The 23,191-nt window shown below is 44.7% G+C and overlaps 1 protein-coding gene across 7 annotated transcripts in view; it reads left to right on the top strand.

Annotated features, from left to right (window-relative positions):
- Positions 1 to 23,191, top strand: part of OSBPL9 (oxysterol binding protein like 9) — a 111,386-nt gene that overhangs the window by 72,853 nt on the left and 15,342 nt on the right. For 6 of the 7 annotated variants that reach the window (XM_066597601.1, XM_066597603.1, XM_066597607.1 and 3 more), the window contains 7 exons: positions 2,466 to 2,513; positions 6,178 to 6,207; positions 10,610 to 10,660; positions 15,596 to 15,634; positions 20,933 to 21,026; positions 22,098 to 22,202; positions 22,362 to 22,521. In XM_066597601.1, the coding sequence (XP_066453698.1) occupies positions 2,466 to 2,513; positions 6,178 to 6,207; positions 10,610 to 10,660; positions 15,596 to 15,634; positions 20,933 to 21,026; positions 22,098 to 22,202; positions 22,362 to 22,521 (527 nt within the window). The remainder of the gene's footprint in view (positions 1 to 2,465; positions 2,514 to 6,177; positions 6,208 to 10,609; positions 10,661 to 15,595; positions 15,635 to 20,932; positions 21,027 to 22,097; positions 22,203 to 22,361; positions 22,522 to 23,191) is intronic. The other variant, XM_066597602.1, reaches the window with a different exon arrangement.

The following is a 23,191-nucleotide window of genomic DNA, read 5'->3' as shown; positions in this document are numbered from 1 at the left end:
TATCCTGCATTATGTCAGCAGTTTTCCCTTCTACAAGCTTCATCTCTAATTCTCAGTCTTCCCTAAGTTGGTGGATGGAGACTAGCTGCTATGATGTCTCTCATACACTCCACACGCAGAAAGAAGAGGCGATCCTGCTGCCCTATCACTATCGCTCACATATACAGAGAAGCAGCAGCACCATGGAGGACATTATACAGCAGTCCTGAGCAGTGTAGATCACCTTCCAGTAACCATGAGACAGTAAAACACTTCCTGTTAGCTACAGCAGCATGTCTGGTGTGTCTGCTCCCATCCTCTTCATATACTTCTATGAGTAGTTTGTAATCTGATCTCAGCTGTTGGTTCGTCTTGTCTAGGAAGACCGAATTTAGCAGTTTATAGTGACGGAAAAATACAGAAACTGTGGAAATTACATGTTTTCAGTGAGTGAGCAGTCTAGCAGGGAGGGCGGTTATACACATGAGCGCTTTTTCTCTGATTTGAGAGTCAGAGATCTAAAAATTGCAGTATGTCCTATATTTTTTGGGGGGTGGGAGAGCGGGTGTAATATCGCCTGTTATACATTCTTCTATTGAGTTTTGCACCGCAGCGGCCGCCGTACTTGGGAGCGTTTTATCCTCTGCAAAAGCTGTAAAATTTAAAATAATGCGTTTTACGCCATGATGACATTCCTATAAAATACCATCCAAATGCTGTTCGTTTTGTACATGTTCCAATTTATGGTACAGCAGTTCTCTGTAGTTGCTATGGCTGTACCTCAACCCAGATGTTACAGCTTGTGTTGTCACATTGTGTCTAATGTACAGTTTTTCTGTGATTTTTCAAATAGGTTTCTTAACCCCTTTTTAAGCCATGGGTATTTCGGTCTTAAAGGGCCAGACGCATCTTTGCAATTTTACAGATGGGGTGGTTTTATGGGGGGGATTCCCCCCCCCCCCTGTTTTTTTCTTTATTTAGGGGTAATATGTAAAAAAAATAATATATATATTTAAAATTTATGATCTTTACGTTAAAACAAAGTACAGGTGGGTGGCTACGGGACAGTTATAGAGGTGATCAGGTACGCTCCTGAGGGGACTCGATTCTGGGTGTGGCTCCCCTCGGAGTTAAGCTCGACCAAACTAAAACGCTCCTCAGTGCCCCCTACCCCCACACCCCCCAATAACCTCAAACCTCCCCCCCCCCGTCCCCTTGTCCCCTGTTTGTCAGTCTTGTTGTTGATTTGGTTTAAGTGTTGTATGGCGAGGACAGTAAAATCTGTCTAAGTTGGGAAAAAGGAAACATGCCCGAATTTGTCACAGAAAGAGTTTACTGTAGTTTATCAATTCTCACTAACACATGTTATCTCTCAGCGGTACATGTAAGACAAATGTATGTTTTCTATTGAAAAGAAACGAATAAAATATTTTTGAACGAAAAACAAAGTACAGGAATGGGTTCATAATTTTTTGTTTCGGCTGCTTTTGAAATATAATTTGTATAACCTCGGTTTACAGGGCAGATACAGAGATGGTTTACATTGGCGTCAGCTATGGGGTGTTCTATTTTTCGTTTTCTTCTGTAATTTAAATATATTTTAAACTTGTTTTTGTAACTTTCTTTTAGTTCATACTTTTCCACTATAACTGCAGCATCAATATGAGCCCCAGTTACAAACCTCCCCCTAGTGTGACAGTAGTCACTGTCAGAGCAGGTCAAGGGTCTGCTAAGACTCTGCAGCTTTCACATGTGAGGGGGTCGCCCTCGATCATGTGATCGCCAGATACTGTGCAGCAAATGACAGTGCCACTTCCTGCATTCTCTACATTGCTTTTATTGAGCGCTATGTAGCCTGTAAGAAAGAAGGCAGAAGCAGTTAAAAACCATGTATGACCGCCAAGGACCCAACTTGCTGCTGTTACATTGCAGAAACGTTTATCCTGTACCATATATATACTATCGGCCGAGATTAAAGCCCAAAACCACACTGTGTATTTGCAGTGCTTGGTCATTAATGGGTTAAAAAAAAGTTGTCCATAATAAGGTATAAGACGGCTATAGTTGGTCTTGTGACTGGTGTATGTACTAATGTTTAAAGAAGTATTTTCCATCACACATTATCTGGTAAGCTCTTAGCAGTCGCTTCTGTTCCGAGCCGAGGGCCTATAAGCAGTTAATGGAGCAGCAGGACGGCCGCGGAGCGGCTCGTAGCTCTGGAATATCAATGATCTTTCTCCTGTTGCTCTGCTAAACAATCATCTCTCAGCCGGCGCTCCGTGTATTTACAGGGTGATGCCATCGCAGACCAATAGAAACTTCGGCCTCCCACTTTCTAGTTCTGTGTTCACCATTTATTTATTTTATTTTTTTTGTACTTTTACTTTTGCTTTTTGCTTTGTTGTTAGGGTTTTGTTTTGGTTTTTAGTGTCTGAATGAACCAAAGTGCTCCTTTTGTTGAGTTGAAATCTCTTTTGTGCTTTCAGGTATTTGATGAAAAAATCCAAAACTGCAAGGATGATGAACAGAGGAAGGTCAGTTGTTTTCTGTAATGGTTTTTGCATGAGGTGCATTTACTTAGAATGAATCTACACATCACAGAAGGGGAAATATAGAGAATTAAAAACAATCACAGAAAACGGCTATTACTTACTGACTGAGGAGTGCATATAGATGCATCCTCTCACCATGCAGGTAGCTGACTACCAAATGAGGGAGCTAATGACACCTGTGCAGGACACCGATGAGACAGCCACTCACACTGCCTCCTGATAATGAGGGGGGTGGATGCTTGGTGTATACTTCCACACATAGTGGATACAGGGTGCCAGACCATTCTGATATATGTAGTTCACCATGCAGACCAGCAACCTATTAATGACGCCATGATAATTTGGCGGGTTGCCCTGCATATCCATCAGTGAACCACATTGGTACTGCCACCCTAGGCTCCCCCTGGAGTCTTAATGCCTCACTGCATGTGAATGATAGATAATAAATGCAAGGCATTGGTTGGATGTTGGCCAAGATACATGAGGCCACTGACCACTTCAGGGTTCCTTGCGTTGTAGTGGGTCCCTACACTAATATAACGCGTCACAGAAGGGGAAATCAAGAATGAAAAACCACCACAGAAAACGGCCGTTACTTACTGAGTAAGGAGTGCATATAGCTGCATCCTCTCACCATGCAGGTAGCTGACTACCAAATGAGGGAGCTAATGACACCTGTGCAGGACACCGATAAGACACCCACTCACACTGCCTCTTGATATAGAGGGGGGTGGATGCTTGGTGTAAACTCCCACACATAGTGGATACAGGGTGCCAGACCATTCTGATATATGTAGTTCACCGTGCAGACCAGCAACCTATTAATGACGCCATGATAATTTGGCGGGTTGCCCTGCATATCCATCAGTGAACCACATTGGTACTGCCACCCTGGGCTCCCATTGGAGTCTTAAAGCCACGCTGCATGTGAATGATAGATAATAAATGCAAGGCATTGGTTGGATGTTGGCCAAGATACATGAGCCCTCATTTGGTAGTCAGCTACCTGCATGGTGAGAGGATGCAGCTATATGCACTCCTCACTCAGTAAGTAATGGCCGTTTTCTGTGATTGACTTTGAATGAATATGGAGCATTGATTCGGAAGATTAAGAGGTCATTTTACACAGGTTGATTGTCAGACACTTAAGGCCTCCCTCACACAGGCATTTACAGAAACGCAGTGTTTTTTAACACTGCAGTTTTAGCAGCGTTGTCATGCATTTTTGCCGAAAATGCAGCCAAGGAAACTGAAAAAAAAAAAATTAATACTCTCCTAGCTGGCGTCGTCCGGGTCCGTGCCGCTGCTTTCCAGAGCTCTGGGCAGGCGTCTGGGTGCTTGTCATCGCCGGTAGAGCATCTTTTGCTAGTGACTGGTTTGAAGACCCTGTCTCCAGCACGAGATTGCTCTGATTGGCTAAGCTTGCGGGGCCAGCGCTGGATGCACCAATCACAGCCATCCATTGAATAGCTATGATTGGTTCATCAAGTGCTGGCTCTGATTGACTGAGCCAGCGCGTGATAAGTTCCTGAAAGCCTGCTTGGAGCTCCGGAGTGCAGCGGCAGGAACCCAGACAGCATCAGCTAGGTGAGTATTGATTTTTTTTTTTTTTTTTAAGTAGTGAAGCTAGCACTTTCGTTTAGCACTGCCAAAAACATTGTACCAAGCTGTGCCACGTTTTTAGCAGCGCTGAAACCGCCGCCCATTCATTTCGATGGGCGACACAGGGCTGAGAAGGGGCAAACATAGAACATACATCGCTGTCAAAGCGCAGCATTGAATATGCTGTCTTTTGACGCTTGTGTGAACAGCTCCATTTAAATGAATGCATTGTAGCTTGCACCGTCGCATGCAAAACGAAGGCCAATTTCACCCAAGGATATTATAGCTGCATTTTTGTGTCCGTAAAACTAATGTCTGTCCCAGCCGGACCGTTGAGTCTAGTGACCCGAACATAGGGCATCATGGGTCCCTGTGATACTCTGCGCTCGGGTCAGTAAACCCTGAGGTCAGGCTGGGACACTCATCCATATTACAAACACAGAAATATGGCTGTAATACGCTTTTGTAAAACCGGTCTTGAGGTTCACCCACACAGGCGGATTACGCATTGCCAGGAGCCCATTGATCTACATTAGGCCATTCAGACCTGTGGTATTCTCACACGCGTGAAAAAAACCCCAGCTTGTCCTATTTTGGTGCATATTACATGCATTATAGACTGTGGGTATTTAAAATATGCCATAAATACGCATGTTGCATGCTTATTAACTGCGTATTATGCTTGTAATACACAGCGAATGCACGCCTGTGTGAGCCCTATGAAGGAGTTCTCCCCTAGAAGTGTTGCTTCGGTAGAACTTCTCCATAATACAATATATAAAGCACTATGGAGCCACAGGTACTCAATGGGGGAAATTTACTTAAACTGACGTATAAAACTCTGGTCTAAGTAAAGAATGCCCTGGAGTGACGTGTGCCAAACTTTTTAAGAGGCGCATGTCTGGTCAGCCGGTGCACCAGACTGTGAAATCTATGCCAGCTGCCATAATTCACACAGTATGCTATAATGTACGTGCTGTGGAGGCAGCGCACTTTTTGCTTAACTCTTCCCACTCTTAGAAAAGTGGCAATTGCAACGTAAAAAAGGGCAAAGTTACAAATGTTTACAAAGTTAAAACTTGTGCAAATATGTTATTTTTTTAAATCTAGAATTCTGGTACAGATTGGTAAATAATACATTCCTCCTGTGTCTACAGCCCCTGCCTGAGGCCTGAAGCCCCCTGTAGACACAGATAATGGTTAACTATTTAAAGGGTACCTTTACACAGGGCAGAGCTTCTCCACAGATGCAGGTGGAGATCCACGGAGTGGTGGGCAGTGGCAAGTCCAAGTTCGGATCTCCGCCTGTGCTTCTGATGGACGGGTTTCCTGACTAGTTTTTTGAAGAACAGTCATTCGCATTGTGCCAAATATCCATTCTTATTAGACCCCGTTCTAACAAATGTGATTAAAATCTCTACTTCTCGGTACGGAGGAAGTCCTAAGCGTGATGTGCATGTGACTCCTGTCTTCAACGTCGAACTACACAAGTACAATTACATATACATTGTCATCTCTGGGAATTGTCTGCATTCTCATGAATTCCTTCATCTCCCACAATTTGCTGCATCCACCATTGGAGAGGACTTGTCCTCTGTAGAGCATGGCTTTTCTGTGGCTTCTCAGCAGGGGGCAGTAGTAAGCTCATATACTTATTATGACAATATATGTACTCCAGAGTCGTAATATCCCTTTAAGGAGGAGTTAAACGCATCCGAGGGGAATTTACTAGCAAATGATCTGCAGCTGTTCTCTGCATGCAGGATCTTCCTGGGGGACTAGTTATGTATCAATTAGTCCTGATTCTTGCATCAGGAGATGCCGCTTCATGGCGCGACCAGTAATTTCTGTTCTATAACATGTTGTAGTCTTATATTCAGCTATGTAGATAATTGGCTGTCGGCATAGTCCTGATAATTGGCTGTCGGCATAGTCCTGATAATTGGCTGTTGGCATAGTCCTGATAATTGGCTGTCGGCATAGTCCGCTCTAGACCTTGGGAAGTCATTGTGAATAATCCCACTGTATATGTTTGTTTCCACAGAAAATTGAAAATCTCAAGGATACCACATGTGTAAGTTGCCATCTGCTTCACTTTAACCCGTTGGAGTTCTCTATAGGATTCTAGGAGTATAATGCCTGCGACACCAGTGTATGCAAGCTGCATTTATGTATCTGTAATACGGACATGTGACCTGGTCTGACCGCCGGTCCCTTATAGGAATCTATGATAGTCGGAGTTCGGGTCAGGAGACATATATCCTTGTTACAGACACATAAATGTGGTTAGAATACCCTTCAATACACACCAGGGTATTCCAGTTTTTTTTCTCCCCCAGTTACACTATGGCAGGGGTCCCCAACCAGTTGCTCAGGAGCCACATGTGTCTCGTGACCCCTTGCTGTTTTGGAGGTCCTGAGTTCTAACCATATGCACTGACATTGCAAATGTATCCTAACCACCGAACCGTGCCAATGCAGATGGCATAACATTAGATGGAATACTTTTTGCGTCTACATGGCAGCCTTTGGCACAACTAGTGTCTTGTGGCCAAAGATTGCACTATAGCCCTGCTACATTGCATCTGAATGCAAGTCAATACAGTCGTCGGGTTCAGCTTTTTTGTGACCTGCCGTCTTGCAGCAAATTGCTACTCATGACATGGTCGCATTCACTTACATTAGATTGTGATGTAGCAGGCCCATGGTGCAATCTTTCACTCCATGGCAAGTGTCACACCTGTAGATGCCGCGTAGCACTAGCCTAAATATTTCTCTCCATCTTTGAGTTGAATGTGGCTCAAAAAAAAAAAGTTGGTAATCTCCAGGCTTGGGCTACATGGCGACATGAAGGTTGTAGAGTCACATTGTGATATCACATCTAATGACTGTCAATGGTGGTGCATTGCAACCTACCATGACTGCGACACCACAGTTGTAAGTCACAAGTGCCTTTCTTTTTTTTTTTCCCGCCGTAGACGTGAATGTAAGTCCATGTGACCTGCCTGCAGTTCTCTGTTTCAGAGCTACAGTTTGGCTATTAAAATAGTCGTGTGACAGTGAGTCACAAACAGGTTGTGCAAACTTTATTTTGTCACCATCTAACCCTAGCCCAGGTGTGGTGACATACTCAGCTGTACTACATCTAGCAGTGGTGTAATAAGGCCTCTGGCATATATATATCACATCTCACCAGAAATCCATTAGCTTCATTCACTAGAATAGAACTGGTACAGCCTGTGGATGAGATTGGCACTCTTTCTGTAAGGAAAAGCGGACTGTATGACTTAAGGCCCATTTAGACAGAACGATTATCGCTCTAAAATTCCCTCAAAAGCCATCTTTTGAGCGATAACCGTTGCGTCTAAACGCGCGGACATCGTGCACTTTTCGTTCATCACTCACTTCTAGTTTTCTAGAAATGAGCAATGACTTATCAGCGGCGCAGGCTGATATCTCAGCCAGCAGCGCTAATAAGATTCTCTCATCTGGTATCCCGCTGGCAGTTCTCAGCGGGTCACAAACTGAAAGCGCGGAGAAAAAAGGAGCTGTATACAGAAGACAGCGCTCCAGCTGTCTTCTGCGTACTCTGCTCGGGGCGCTTAGCTGTGTACCAGCTGAGCGCTCCGAGAACACAGCAGTTATATACAGAAGACAGAGCTCCAGCTGTCTTCTGTGTACAGCAGGAGCTTTCATTTATACACTAATAAGCTCTTAAAGGGGTTGTCTCTCGAAAGCAAGTGGGGTTCAGCACTTCTGTATGGCCATATTAATGCACTTTGTAATATACATCGTGCATTAAATATGAGCCATACAGAAGTTATTCACTTACCTGCTCCGTTGCTGGCGTCCTCGTCTCCATGGCTCCGTCTAACTTCAGCTTCTAATCGCCCGATTAGACGCGCTTGCGCAGAAGGGTCTTCTGCCTTCGGGTCTGTGCGGCAGCAGCAGCGTTCTGGCTCTGCCCCCTTCTACGCGTCATCGCGTAGCTCCGCCCATCACGTGTGCCGATTCCAGCCTCCTGATTGGCTGGAATCGGCACACATGACGGGGCGGAGCTACGCGATGAGGCGTAGAAGGGGGCAGAGCCAGAACGCCGCTGCTGCCGAACCGAGCCGAAGGGAAAAGACCCATCTGCGCAAGCGCGTCTAATCGGGCGGTTAGACGCTGAAGTTAGACTGAGCCATGGAGACGGGGACGCCAGCGCAGGGAAGGTAAGTGAATAGCTTCTGTATGGCTCATATTTAATGCACGATGTATATTACAAAGTGCATTAATATGGCCATACAGAAGTGTATAACCCCACTTGCTTTCGCGAGACAACCCCTTTAAGTAGTTAATTAGCTACTTAAGAGCCTATGCAAAGTAATCACTCAAAACTGTCACTCAAACTGTCGTTTGAGTGAATTTTGAGTGCTTATCTTACCTTGAGAATGCAAACAACGATTATCGCTCAAAAGATTGCTTTTGAGCGAATTCTGAGCAATAATCGTTATGTCTAAAGGCCCATTTACACGGAGCGATGATCGCTTGACTGGGAATATAAGCCAAAGCTGGTCTTCTGCAGAAGGAAATGATAATCGTACATAGATGGACTGTTTCAGTATACAGAAGGCTGCTGGCTGGGTGAGAATACACTTGTATACCTTCAGCTACATGAATAATTAATTAGATTTTTAAATTTTAGTTTTTTTCAATGGGGAGAGGGTAGTAAGCGTGTTTCCTCCAGAATCTCCTGGCAGCAGTTTATCCCCTTTGGGAACCAAAGATCTGGCATGTTGAAATCCAAAATTCCTTGATCCTGCCTTCCCCCATACCATCAGGTCATCCCCATACACATTGGCTGATTTTCTTATGTGTTCATGTGCTTTTTTTAGTCTTGATGTAGTGCGTTGTTAAACATCATCAGGTTTCCCCCAAAATAGAAATAAAGTGAATTCTATTTCCTACCCATAAAGGGATTGTCCTCTTGCCAACCCCAGCATGCATTATTGGTTAGGACAGATCAGCTAGTATGCACTGTGGAACCATTATGTAAAGGGTTGTGCCAAGGGATTGCAGATAGGAGATACATTTTAAGGGGGTTTTGCAGTTAATCTACTGATGGGCTAGCTTTAGGTTAGGTAATCAATAGATCAGCAGGCATCTGTTACCCAGGAGTCCCGCCAATTCGCTGTTCGCCGGACAGATCCGCTGCAGTAGCCCAGCCTGCGATTACATGCAAAGTTTCCATTGAAACAGATATGGTTGAACAGAGGTGAACTTAAAGAAGGTGTCTGGTTAGAATTAACTTTTTAAATTCTGAGCCCCGGCGATCCAGACCTGCGATTCCTCTAGTCTCTGTTAACAGCAGAAGTAAGGTGACTGCTGCCTGCCAATCAGAGCCACAGCGTCACTGGTCCAAACTCCTGGCATCATGGCGCTGATGCCTGCGAATAGGCAGTGACACTGTGGCCTCTGATTGGTAGGCAGCAGCCACCTGACTTCTGCTGTCAACAGAGACTAGAGGAATCGCAGGGCTGCATTGCTGGGTCACCAGGACTAAGGATTGAGGATTGGTAAATATGCTTTGTAAAATCAGAGCCAAAAGGGTTAAAGCAATAAAACAAGTTAATTCTAACCGGATAACCCTGTTGAGACTGCCAGCTCCTGTGGGCCTAGTAAACTAAAGTTATGGGCTCGTTGCAGCTGGGTGCTGAGTCCGAGGTGATCATTCTCATACTTTTTCATTCCCTGTTTACTATCTGCTTATGGAGCTGCGAGTGTGCAGGCAGACAGGGCAACGGGAAGAAAGGGGAGTGTGAGTGGCATCCTTGGACATGGTGCCCCAGCTCCTGCGAGCCCATTATTTTAGTTTATGGGACTCCTGGGTTTACTCCAGGCTTAAAAGGACCGCCAGCTCTTAGATCTATCATAATAGAGAAATGAAAAGGAAATATAAGGGTGGACTGGATGGACCATGTGACCGGTTTCTGCCATGATGACACATTGCATCAGCTCGCTCCGCAGCAAGATAAATAGGGTTCCCACAGCCCTGTATATCAATATGGAGTGCAGCGCACACCCTCACTGGTATTCCTGACGAGTCCAAATACAGAGGATAGTAAAAATGGCCAGCTTAGTATTGGCTACGACCAAGGACACTTCTTCAAAAATATGTAAAGGGTTGTTATGGACTGGTCTGAAGACCGGTCTCTGCCGTCATTCTTCTCTTTCTATGATCGTGTTCTTTGCTACTTCTCTATCCTCTGTCATCTGCATAGCGTTCTGTTTATTGCTTGTATGGAGAAGAGGATGATGGTTGTCTACCTTCCCCAGAAGGGATTTATTAGGACTTGCAATAATGTTAACCCCCTAACTGCCCCACCGTGAGCTGCATGGATACCTGTAGTCGGGAAGTGGTGTTCATTGAATGCAAGGTAACTGCGAAAACTACACTGCAACCCTAATGGACAATATGTTTGTTTTTCTTCTAGAGCATGGTAGAATCCATTAAACATTGCATCGTGTTGCTGCAGATTGCAAAGGTAAGTTGTCCTATGTCTGCCCCTTTTTTTTTTTAACCTTTTTTAGGATATATTTTCACTGATTTGTCAATTGTTGTGCAACACATGACATCTGTAGACCATTTTTGTTGGTGAAGCGCTGTATGTTCCATCGTTTGCTCTTTATTGATCTGTTTTATATGTGAAATCAGACACAATTTATCAATGGAAAATTCCCTTAAAGTGAATCTCCATTTATTTTTCTACCTTGTCCCTTTTTAGGTCCAGAATTCTATATCTTTATAGCAGTTGGAGCTCCAGTCTTCTGACGGAGCTCCGAATGCCCTGAATACATGTAGACTTAAGGTGTAACTGTACTTTCCAAAACCTTTTGACGTGTTATAGGGACATGTCAAAAGTTTTGATCGCTGGGCTAGGCTGCGAGAACCCCACGGATGGCTAGAAGAAAGTGCTGTCACCGCTTGTTAGCGGAAGATGGACTTAATAGAAAGTCTATGGGCCTGTCTTCTACTAGCAAGCTGTGATTGCGCTCGGATGAGCGTTTTGGCTGATGTGTTCTAGTGACTGCGGGTCTCATCACCCCGACCCCCGGCAATCAAGACTTTTGCTGTGTCCCTATCACATGTCAAAGTATTTGAAAGCACAGTTGCACTTAAAAATAGAAGTCCTCAACATTTTGTACCTTGTAAGCCACGGGAAGCTTTGATGGTTGGGGCCACAATTAAAGTAAATTTAAGTTTCTCCACATTTAATAAGTCTCTCTACCATTTTTTGTCACTCCTGTTATGCTATCCAAATCGTCCTTATTTAGTTGTAAGCACATCAGTAACAATGTAACTTGTCAGTGCATAGGGTTCTAACTCTGGATCTAGATGTAGAGCCTTGCAGTATGGGGTAGCGAGCCACATGTGGCTCCTGATCCACTAGTTGGGGACTACTGCTTTTAAAAGAGAACATATTGGCTACTTGCAGGTACCACTAGAGGGAGCTCACTGCTTACGGTCTTATTGAGTGCAATGTACACTGGTGGAAATTGAAAGTGTTAGGGATGCAAAAATGTTTTTGCTGGAATGGCCCTCTATGTCCTTCACCTAATTGTCACATTCTGGAGATCTCCTCTGTGTATTGCAGCCCCTGTCTGATGCGTATCAGGCACTACCTTGGGAGACATTTATTACTTTCACTTCTATCCCATGATACATTAGTTAGAGGCTAAACTATTCTGCCTGCTGAGAGGGAAGTTTAATTATCATTACCTTCTATATTCACCTAAAAAGCTACAAACTGTAAGTATACAGTTAGGAGGTTGAGTTAGGATCCCGAGTGTGATCATCATCAGTGGCTCTGCAACCACCTCAAAAAATGATATGTTGACTATAAACTTCACAAATCCAAGTAGACCTGGTCTGAAGAGGTCACATGACCATCTTAGGAGAAAGTTTCAGATGGAACTCACTAACCAAGATAGCACTAGCTCAATTATATATATATTGGGGGGGGGGATAGCTACATAACGAAAGGAAAAAAAAATCACGGCAGTGGCCCTTTAAACCCAGAAGGAGTTGGTGGAATTTCATTTACTATGGTAGATATGTACGGAGTCGGAGCAGCTGCATGTCTCCTGTCCAGTTTCATGTGCAGCGTATCTTTACAACTGCATCTGTGCTGATTCCTCCACTGCCCAGCCCCAATAGACGATGGACCACTTCAGCAACACTGGGCGATGGGGATGGCCCACCAGAACCATTACAGTGGGGCTGGGAGAAAGCTAAAACCAGTGGCGGATTCGGCGTGCACGTGGCTGTAAACGTATGCAGACGGTCCTGGTAAGGGGACACAACCGGTCCTGTTCAATGAAAGCAAACGTATCTCTCATATGTACTGCCCAAAAGGAAGTGACTTCGTATATATATACTTTGACAGCTGCCGCTGTACTTCCCCTTTAACTTTCATGAAAACCATGATTTCCACTTTTAAGCATCACATGTTAAGATGGGATTATTACCCTCCATCTACTAATTAAAACTGCATTAGTTATCGTCCTGTTGGTTCCAACGTGAAAAAATTGGCTCCGGACTGAGGCTGGAAAAGTACACGTTCCGCCTAATCCCTCTGTGATGATATTTACCCTTTAACGTTCATTAATTGCAGCAGGGATCTTGACTCTGCACTTTGTTAATGAAAGTTGGATCCTTCTAATCTCTAAGAAAACCACATCCCTTTCTACGTCAGTGACCATCTTCATTCTAGGTGAAATGTGCCCCCCCCCCCCCCCCATCCTATTGTATCGCTCACCTCTTATAATGGTCACTTATTGTAACCCCTGCTTTGTTTCTGTCAAGGGAAGTATGTTGGTTATCGGGCCGTGCTGCTCACATTACTAGTGGAGGGTTTTATGTTCTGATTATGTGGCGTTTGTATGTTTGATTCTCTTCGTAAAGGACGGCGATGGGTGCAGTTGCACTTTGTACTTGCAGTGATTTTCATAATATGTTGTAATTTGCTTTCCTTCCGCTGGTTACTTTTATGGTGCGTTCATTTATATTGCTGGTAGTTCTGTGGACTGGTCTATGGATAGTATAAAACTATATCATTCTGAAGGCTCAATCTGAGGATCGGTGGAAAGGCATTTGTAATTGTTAGTTTGGCAGGCTGCACTTTGCCATGCTTGTTGTGTTACTAGTATTAGAGGTCTGCTACTTTCATACACCGCTGATAGTTTTCACCTCCAGATAGGGTCATCTACTCCAGATGGTGCCCATGGCCATGAATACCCACACAGAAAGTTGCCCACATGGGCAAAATAACTGCTTACTATTCTCGCAGTGGGACCCGTCCCGCACCCCTGCAGGGACCAGCGCATACTCGCCTGCTTCCGTGGCTCCGACTGTTTGATGTGCCAGCTGCCGGGCAGTGGGCGCATGCGCAGACCGGAGCCGGCGGACAGGGAGTGAGATTTCTGTGCGGGCCGCGATTTGTTTGCTGCGCGAGATTTCGCGCGGACAAATCGCAGCCGTCTGCTTAGGATTGCGTTTGCTAACGCAATCCTATGGCAGCTTCCACGGGCGGAAATTCTGCGGGAAATCCCGCCGCAGAATTTCCGCCCGTGTGCAGGAGGCCTAAACTGGAGTTATTAGACATATCTTAATAAACTATCATTGCACACATGAGGAAATAGAATCCTTGACTGCAAATTAGCTAATCTCAAGTTTATCTTTCACCCGCTAGTAGTCCTGTACAGAAGTAGTAACAATGTAATACTGTGCCTCAGATTTGCTTCTTTGTTTCAAGGCCACCTGCCTGTCCCTTAGCCAGCGTTAATTTGTAGCAAACCAGGTCCCTCTCCAATCCATCACACAAACCACACACTGGGATGAATAAGGTGCATTGTGAAATCTCTCGCTCCAGTTTGCAGTTTTGTTCCCGGGCTGCAGCATGAGGATTCTATATACTTACAGAAAGGTGAGGATCGCCACCTGCTGCACCCTCCATATATGTAGAAGGCCCCCTTCCAGCTAACACAATAACCTGCCAGCCGGTGGCCTGATATTCCTCTGGGCAATGGTGGCTGGCTCCCAACCACCAAACCTCTGGAGCTGTGCGCTGCATACCCCATCCTTCCACTGGCACCTTTTTGCCAAGCGGCAGGGGTTAGGGGAAGAGAGTTTAAAATAAAAAGATTTAGAACAAAATTCTGCCCACTCCTAGGGCATCACACTACTTGCTAACTTTCCCTGGGGTCAGTTTGTGCTGCCACCTTCTGGGCTGGGGTTGAGGAGTTGGGCAGGAGCAGTGAGCTTTGACACCAGACTCAATCTACTGATGATAATGATAGACTTGTACAGACGTATTTGCAAAACACTGATCCTAATTTTTTTTTTTGTGCTAGATCCCCCAAAATTGCAGTCAGATGGCATATTATGTGAACAGCCTCACCTTGCACCTCGAATATCACAGCTCCTTAACTTTGTCGTGCTGCAATGATGCAAAATCTTGTGGGCAACTTTCCCTGTGGGCATTTATGGCTGTGGGCATTTTGTCATACCACCACTGCAGACAACTTGCCATATACCTGCTTAATAGACCCCTGGGATTGTGACTGAGAGGACAGAGTCAAAGAATGGGGGTTAACTTCAGTCACATGATTGATGTTTTAAGTGGAGTTAGACATTGAAGGGTTGTCCCACAAAAGTCACCCCCTATCCACAGAATAGACAACTATCTTATCGCTGGGGTCCCCATCTCTAGGAATCTCATCGATCGGGATAACTGGAATCCTGAGCTTCCACAATTGAATAGGAGCAGTGGTCAAGCGTATGCACTACTGATGCATGCATTTTTATGGGACTGCTGGAGATATCCAAGTGCTTGTACTCGGGTTCTGGCAGTCCTTTTCAAATTAATGGGATCGTCAATGCATACTAGACCACTGCTCCCTATCATTCAGGGACGCTTGAGACCCTCATTCTCCTGATTGGTGAGGGTCCCTGATGTTGGTTCCACAGATCACAAAGTTATGTCCCAGCGTGGGGATGAATTCTTTTTGTAGGCCAACCCTGTTTTGTAGAACCCCCTTCTAAAGAGGTAACCTATCTCTAGCATATGCCATCACTTTATGATCTGTTGGGGTTCAACCTCTGGGATCCTCCAAAAAAAAAAAAAGGAGTGCAGTGACTCCTTTACTGTCTTTTCTTGCCCATCGTTGTAGATGGCCCCGTTGACTTGAACTTCCCCTACACAGTGGATGGCTAGGGTGCCGCTGTGCAAGGGGTGACTGAAGGGGCTGCAGTGGTACATCAGTGCTGTTACACTTTCAGGATCGAGGGGTTCCCAGCGGTCAGAGCCCACCGATCATGAAGCGCTGGCATGTCCTATTGTACCACAGTCTTCAGGAGCTGTTGTGTGTGGCCTTAAACATTGCTGCATGTTTACAATGTTAACGTTTCTTTTCTTAAGGACCAAACTAACGAGGACAAGCACGCAGATGGACTTATAGTAAGTTTATCCCTAATGGTTTACTTCCCTTATTTCTGCAGAAAAATCACCTGATCTCAGGAAGACCTGGTCTTTTTCATCATTCTTCTAGATGCTTCCACCTCACCTGCTTCTTAGAGTAATCACTTCTCCCACATTGGCACTAACTGTTTTAACAGAAATCTGTTTCTTAATGACGAAGGAGAACGTTGGATATATTTGTGGAAGTCCGTAATCGCTTAGCAAAGAGCAAGTGGCCCGGTTGTGGCCCTATCGAAAATCAGGCACTGGAAGGCTTTGATATCGTGCAGGCCTTGTCCTCCATCCTTATCCTCATAAAAATTAGAATTGGAACCTCAAGGCATCAACTTCTGTCTTCCAAGACTTCCTTATAAATGTGAATGTTTGCATCGGCCAAGCATCCATGTTCAAAGAAAGATGGGCTGCTACCTGGCAGATCTCATTTCCCATGGAAATAAATGCTGAAGATAAAATTCTAGATGTCCGATCCTTCTGTTTCCCCAATGACAACAGTAGGGGGAGTTGTTGGGCCATCGTCTATACATTAGATCATTTGCCTATACTGCCGAACTCGATGGATGCAGTTGACATTAGACTAATGTATAAGGTCAGGTACAATGCAAGCAGATCTTTCACCATCAGCCACCCATATGTAGCTGGCTTTAAACAACATGGCTTTTTCCAAAAACAGTGCCACATCTGTCCTTGGGTTGTATGTAGTATTGCAACTTGGCTGCAATGCAATACAACACACAACCTGTAGAGAGTTGTCGTTTTTGAAGAAAGCTGTTTTTCTGATCTTTTTCAAGACCTTAAAGTGTGTTTTACTTTTGAGCACCTTTTTCCAAGAACAACAAGATGGCTGCTGCGTTTGGCCAGCACTGGCCAATTACAGAACAGATACAGTGCATTGGTAGCCCTAAGGCCTCATGTCCATGGGCGGGAGCCCGCAGCTGAATCACACGCTACCCGCATTAAGTGGACATTACTTACCCGTTCTGATCCTCTGCGTGGCTGTGCGGATCTTCCGTTTTCTCCACTGCGGATGTGGGAGGGCGCACCGCCGCACATGCGCAGTGGAGTTTTTTAATCTCTAGGTTTCCCGTGGGATCCGCGGCCCATCCGCAGTGTCAGCTGCAGGCGGGCCATGGATCTGACTGCTTCTATTGACTTCAATGTAAGCCGTCCATGCGGGACCCACAGCAAAATGGAGCATGTTGCGATTTTGCTTTCCAGACTAAAAGGTCCGCAAATCAAATCCGCATTCTTAAATTCAACTGCGGGCGCCCATGATTGTCTATGGGCATCTTGAACTGCGGATTGTCCGCAATTTAATTCTGCCCGTGGACATTGGACTACCAATTCATTATGTGTAATTAGTCTATAGATGGCTGTAACCACCTTTGCCACCTGAAATCAGTGGAGCAGAGAGACTGCTGAGAAGATCCACATTATATCACCAAAAGTAATTGGACACGTGAGCAAGAATCAAAAGTGGCATTAATTTCCATATGTTAATACTTAGTGGGGCTCCTTTGGCCTTAATGACATCAGATACTCTCCATGGTGTACTTTCTACTAAAGTTTGATACACTTCAGTTAGTATTTCCCTCCATTCATTCTGCAAATGTCTGAGTTCTCTCAAAGAAATTTCATTGGTCCATCTACAATGATGTGAGGAGCGTGATGAATCACGGTACTCCATCTTAAAATCAAATACGGGTACCTGGGTGTGGAGGATGCCTGGGGAATGTCTTTTTTGCCTGAGTGTGTTGTGCCAACAGTTAAGTACAGCGCAGGTTCCATTTTGGTCTGAGGCTACTTTATGTGGCCCAGTCACAAATCCAACGCTGTTTTACTTTAGTTTGAGGATATGGATGTTCCACATTTGGACCGGCTGTACAGAGTAGAAGTCTGGTCAGGAAATATAAACAGTGTTCATCTTCGTTGAAAGAACTTGCCTGATGTTTGCAGGATGAATGGAGGGAAGTACCAGCTGCAGTCTGTTACATTAGTAGAAAATATACAATGGAGAATATCCAATGTCATTAGGGCAAAAGGAGCCCGACTAAGTATTAACATATGGAAGTAAATACTATTGATTCTTGCTCAGGCGTCCAATTCCTTTTTGGTATATAGCGTACCTTCTGGTCCCGGGATAAAATGATGTCCTGAAACCTGAGGGTCACTTTAATGAAATAGAGTAACTCCTAAGTGCCTTGCGTTATTTCTTGTGCACTGGTCCGGAGTTACAGCCTGTATTGTGTCTGGAGCTCCATGCAGAATTTTGCAGACTTCAGAGCTTCAGTTTGCCCCCCGATTTTGAAATACGAGGGTTTTTGTATGACTTCTCATAAATCCTAATTCTGCTCACTTTGCTAAAGAATTTGGTTTCTTCTGTGAAAGACTGAAGTTACTTGTCATCTAATGCTGTGGTTGCCGGGTGTTTTCTGGTACAGCACCTAGAGAATTGTACACAAATCAGTCCACTTTTTTGGGAAGTTGGGTGATTCAGGAAGAGGAGTGCATTCAGTGTGTAACAGAAGCACTTTCTGCAGTGCATTCACAAGTCCCGTCTTCATCTGGAAGATAGCGGTCACTCTTACTACTGTATCAGGAATTGGGGGATGCATGTCCGTCTAATAGCCTCACCTTATGTTATGGGATGGTGAGTGAAACCTCCCAAGCACAATGTAGATAGAATAAGATGATCCCATACAATGGTAATTGTTACTATTGTATTCGATCCGTTAAACATGTCGGATGCATATATGCATCTAAGGGGAAACCCTGAAAACCAGAGCGCTCTGTGAATTCTTACTGAAAACATGACTAGTGCTAAGCTGTTGCCATGTCTTCTGACTTTTTAACAATGGGAGATCTGCGGGACTTTGCTCATTGTCCCTGTATGCACAAGTGATCATGACCGATCTGTCATCGCGTGTGCTCCGTCATTGTCCACCAGAGATCTTCCAGGTCACTTCCCTTATTCAGACTTCTTCATGGAGGAGCTGCCCCTATTCTCTGCTTTGGCTAGGCGGCCAGTATACATACTGCTGTGGGAGACCAGTTTGCGCATCAAGAGCATCTAGCCTGGGTTTTGAGGAACACATTGCTTACAGAAAACCAGAGTGGGTTATCTAGTGTGAAAAAACATGGGTACGGGGAGGTACAAAATTCTGTTTTTCTGAATTTTTTTTAAAATTAATTTATTTATTTTTTCATCTTGTCAGTGTGTCTTCACTTATGGGTGTTTTTTTTTTTGTTTTTGTTTAAACTTGTGGAGATGGATGGCAGATAAAGTTATAAAAGATATAATTTACAAAAAAAACACTTTAAAAATCCCCACCGTTCAGGTCCTAGAAGCGTTTTTAGAGCAGTCGTGTCGATCAGCATCCACTTTGCCTCAGCAGTCATGTCTGCATGAACATCACGTGGCTGCAGCGATCACATGAATGACGAATGGCATGTGACCACTACAGAAGCTTCCACGACCAGAGTGGTGGGAATTTTTAAAAGCTGAGAACTGTGTGTTTTTGTTTAAAGCGACCCTTCAGTCCTGGATACACAAAGATGGCCACAGCTCTTCTGAGACCACCTGATGCATACTGTCTAAGACTCCATACATGCTGCTTTGGTTGGCCAGTGCCACCCACCTGAGCTGCATCGGCCAGTCATAGCGGCATGTAGTGTCTTAGACTGCCAATGTATACTAATACACAGCGTGCATCAGAGAAGTGTGCGGCAATCTTTGCTCATCTGGGATCAGAGGGCCACTTTAAGAGGAGCTAGTGCCCTTATCATTCCCCACAAGAAGAAAAAGTCCAAAAACGCATTTAAAAGGTTATTCCTATTTAATAAAAGGATTGCTAGGATATACCATCAATTTATGATCAGTAAGGGTCCCACTTCAAGACTGAAGGGGCCACAGCGCTGATTCATTCTTGCAGTTCCTGCAGTTTTTGTGTAAGACAGCCCCCCCTCCCGCCACAGAGAACTGCAGTACAGATCCACTTCAGTGTAAGGGGAGGCTGTGGTTTCTGGTACTGCGGGTGACGGGGGCACCGCTGTGCAGGGAGTAATTAGGAGAGGGTGCAGCACTACACCAGAGCCGCATCCCCTTCATTCTCAGCATCTTGGGGTCCTGGTGATATTCCATCACTTTATAAGATGGGGATAACCCCACATAGAAACCACAGAGGATCTCATTAGTAGCGATCGGTTTATAACACAAGGGACTTCAGTTGAACACATCTGCACTTTGGGAAGTTTCCTTTTGCATCACCCTGATGTCACAATATTCCGTCCAACGCATCCGTTCTCTTGTCGTCTTCATGTAAATCTCTCCCCATTAAGTGCACCATTCCTCTTCTGTTTGTCTGCGCCTGCCATCCTGTGCGCCCCTGCCATTAACCTCTCCGTGGAGTTTACATTTCATCCTCTGTGCATTATTACTCATTTCAAGCTAAATTAACGCTGCATGTTTTAACGAATGGGCCAGGTTCACGCCATGTGACTGCCAGGAATTGCATCCTAACGAGGGGTGTATATACTACTGCTGTATACCTCACGTTACTTTAGAAACTTTTGCCAATTTTCTTATAAAAAGGGTTTAGTAAAAAATTGAAAACCAAAACAGTGCCACTCTTGTCCGTGGGCCGAGTCTGGTATTGCAGCTACCCCATGTTTGCTTCAGTAGAGATGAGCTGCAATACCAGACACAACCTGGGGGCTACAGTGGTGCTGTTTTAGAAAAAAAAAGCTAGACCATTAATTCTACTCCTACAGTAGACAAACCTTTAATAAAAAAAGGTCTATCTTGTGTCCAAAATGAAGGCGGTGCCTTAATTTCCTGATAACGTACAGTTCTGAATCATTCCCCAGTTTTTGCTTTTTCACCATTTTTTTTTTTTATTTGCTCATGAAATAATTACTGCAGCGATGGCGTCAGCCTTGAGTTGCGTTATTGTTGCGCTATGGCTGCAAATATCAGATTATTTTTCCAAGTATCTGCCTAAATAACGGAAAAATAACTTGTAATGCATTTTTTAAAGAAAACTTGCATGACGAGAATGGCGTCTCCGGAGAGGTATGTCCGTGTAACAATCCTACTTTCTTCTCATGTCTCTTTAGAAATGGATTAGCCGTACCGTGATTGGTAGATCACAATTTTTGTATTGTTTTGGTTGATGAACAATTCCCTTTTCTAGATGGTTCTGCTCTGGAGTTTACTGGTTCGTCTTAGATTCAGTTTCCCAGTCATTCTCTTAAATTGCATTTCTGCTTATATCTTCATAGAGCACCATAAATCCTGTGGATTCTATTTATCAGCCAAGTCCATTGGAGCCTGCAGTGATCCGCATTATGCCAACACAGACTGTTCCAATGCCAGGTAAGAATTGTCTTAGTGTGTATTAACCTCCTTAAGGAGGAGCTCATGTCCTTAAGACTGCAGGGATGACTGCATAAGCTCTGCTGCTGCAGCGCTGCTTACTTTCACCACTTTTCATACTCTTATCCGTCCATCCATATGGCCTCTCAGATCTGATGCTGGGAATCTGCCAAGTGGGCAGACCCCACCACTCAGTCAATGGGTGACATCAGACTCTCAAAGCTCACCCATTGACAGTGAGTGAGGACCGCCCGCTTGGCAGATTCATGGTACTGGGAGCTGAACTTAAGAGGAGGCCGTACAGGCAAATGGGATGAAGAAAAGGAAATCGGGAATAGTCAGCAAAGCTGCGTCTGTTTGGCTTTTCAGTCAACTCACTGACTTTACAACTTGACAGGTCGTCTTTACGGTTCAGCATATTTAGGGCCTTAACCCCTCTAGAACACCGCCAGTGTCAGCCTCGCCCTCCAAGAGCCGCAGCTTGTGGTTAGCAGGAAAAATGTAAATTTTTAATGCCACCATATAATGTTTTGAGAAACTTTGAGTTCAGTTATAAAGATCCCAAATATATAGTTTATAAATGCTTTATAGTATTTGTTATATTTTATTCTGGCACTAAGTACCTTAATTCCTTTTTTTTCCCCGTAACCAGAGCCATATGATGGCTAGCTTACAGTTATGTATTTTAGTGGCACCATCTTGGGGTACAGTCAGCCTATAAATGGGGCATTACAGGCTGCTGCAGCCAATCAGACTTCAGCTCTGCAGCAACCATTGATGTCCCCCACACACAGGCTTCTGCAGCATCACAGGGAGAACCGGAGTTGCAGCAGCGCTGGAGACAGCGGGGAGTGGGCACAGGCTAATAGGCTCTGTTATTTTTACACATGGTGGGACTAATTTAAATTTTTTAAAAATGTATAACCCGGACAACCCTTTTAATGATCCCTGAAAATGATAGATTTAAGCAAAACGTCTTTTACCCCTTCCCTTTACATTAGGTCTTTTAAAAAATAAATTGGATTATTCCGCATGGCCGTGTTCAGTGACTGGTTTGCCTTTGTATTCCAGAAACTGTCCAGATTAGTAAAGGAGAGCCACGTCCATCCTCACTGGCTGTTGGGTCAGTAGTGGGTACCCTTGCCAGTCATCAGACGCCAACCCCCAACAGCACAGGTGAGATGTTCGATCATTTCCTCCTTTCTAACGGGATACAAGAGAACGACCGACTGTTAATGCATCCTATAAGAAAGTTGTTTTTTTTTATAAAACTAGTGAAGTTTGTGCATTATTTCTCCTGTAGAGGTTTCATGTTTATTTTTTTTATCCTTGTAGGAAGCGGTCAGTCTGTTCCCAGCAGTAGTCTGACGACCCCCAGCCATGTCAATCTGTCTCCTAACACCGTGCCGGACTTCTCGTACTCCAGCAGTGAGGATGAGTTCTACGACGCTGATGAATTCTACCAGACCACTTCTTCCCCAAAGCGCTGCATGGAGTAAGTTTGGTTCTTCCGCTGTTTATAATGTTACTCCACTTCTGCTAATACTCCTAAAGCGGGCTATAGGGACAATATGTCTCTAGGCCAAACAGTTGGCTAGCAGCTATCTTTAATGCCCCTTTTACACGGGACGAGAATCTCCCGATTCTAGATTACCCGAGTGAACGAGCCGGTGACGTCATCTCCAGGTTGTCCCCACTCGGGCAGCGTTGAGAATCGCGCAGTTCTCGTCCACTCGTTGTGCATAAGTACACCAGCCGGCGCTGAGCTTTATGCTGGCTGAAACTGAACGGTGAATGAGAAGCGCACGATTCTCATTGGTCAACGGCTCGTGTTTAAGTTGAGCACTTATCGTTCTGTGTAAACGCAGCATAAAGAAGCACTCCCCTTAAAACATTTTTTTCATCCTTGCACCCCTCGCCTGATTGCCTGTCATGCTCTGGACGTCTCCTATGTATATTGTACTGTCTTCCCTGCAGTTCAGCCTCCTGTCTGATGCTTATCAGGCACCATCTTGCTGTTACTTTCCCTTAATGCCATGATACATCAGTACAGCCTTAGGCTTCTTTCACACGAGCGCGTATTGGCCCAGCCTTTTTCACGGCCAGTTGATGTTTGCTGTCATACCGAAAATTAGCAGGATACCCAAAATTAGAAACTTTAGCCA

The sequence above is a fragment of the Eleutherodactylus coqui genome, chromosome 3 (genome assembly GCF_035609145.1).
Source record: "Eleutherodactylus coqui strain aEleCoq1 chromosome 3, aEleCoq1.hap1, whole genome shotgun sequence".
NCBI classification, from domain to species: Eukaryota; Metazoa; Chordata; class Amphibia; order Anura; family Eleutherodactylidae; genus Eleutherodactylus; species Eleutherodactylus coqui.
The sequence above is the reverse complement of the archived record's forward strand: the minus strand, read 5'-3'. Positions and strand labels throughout refer to the sequence as shown.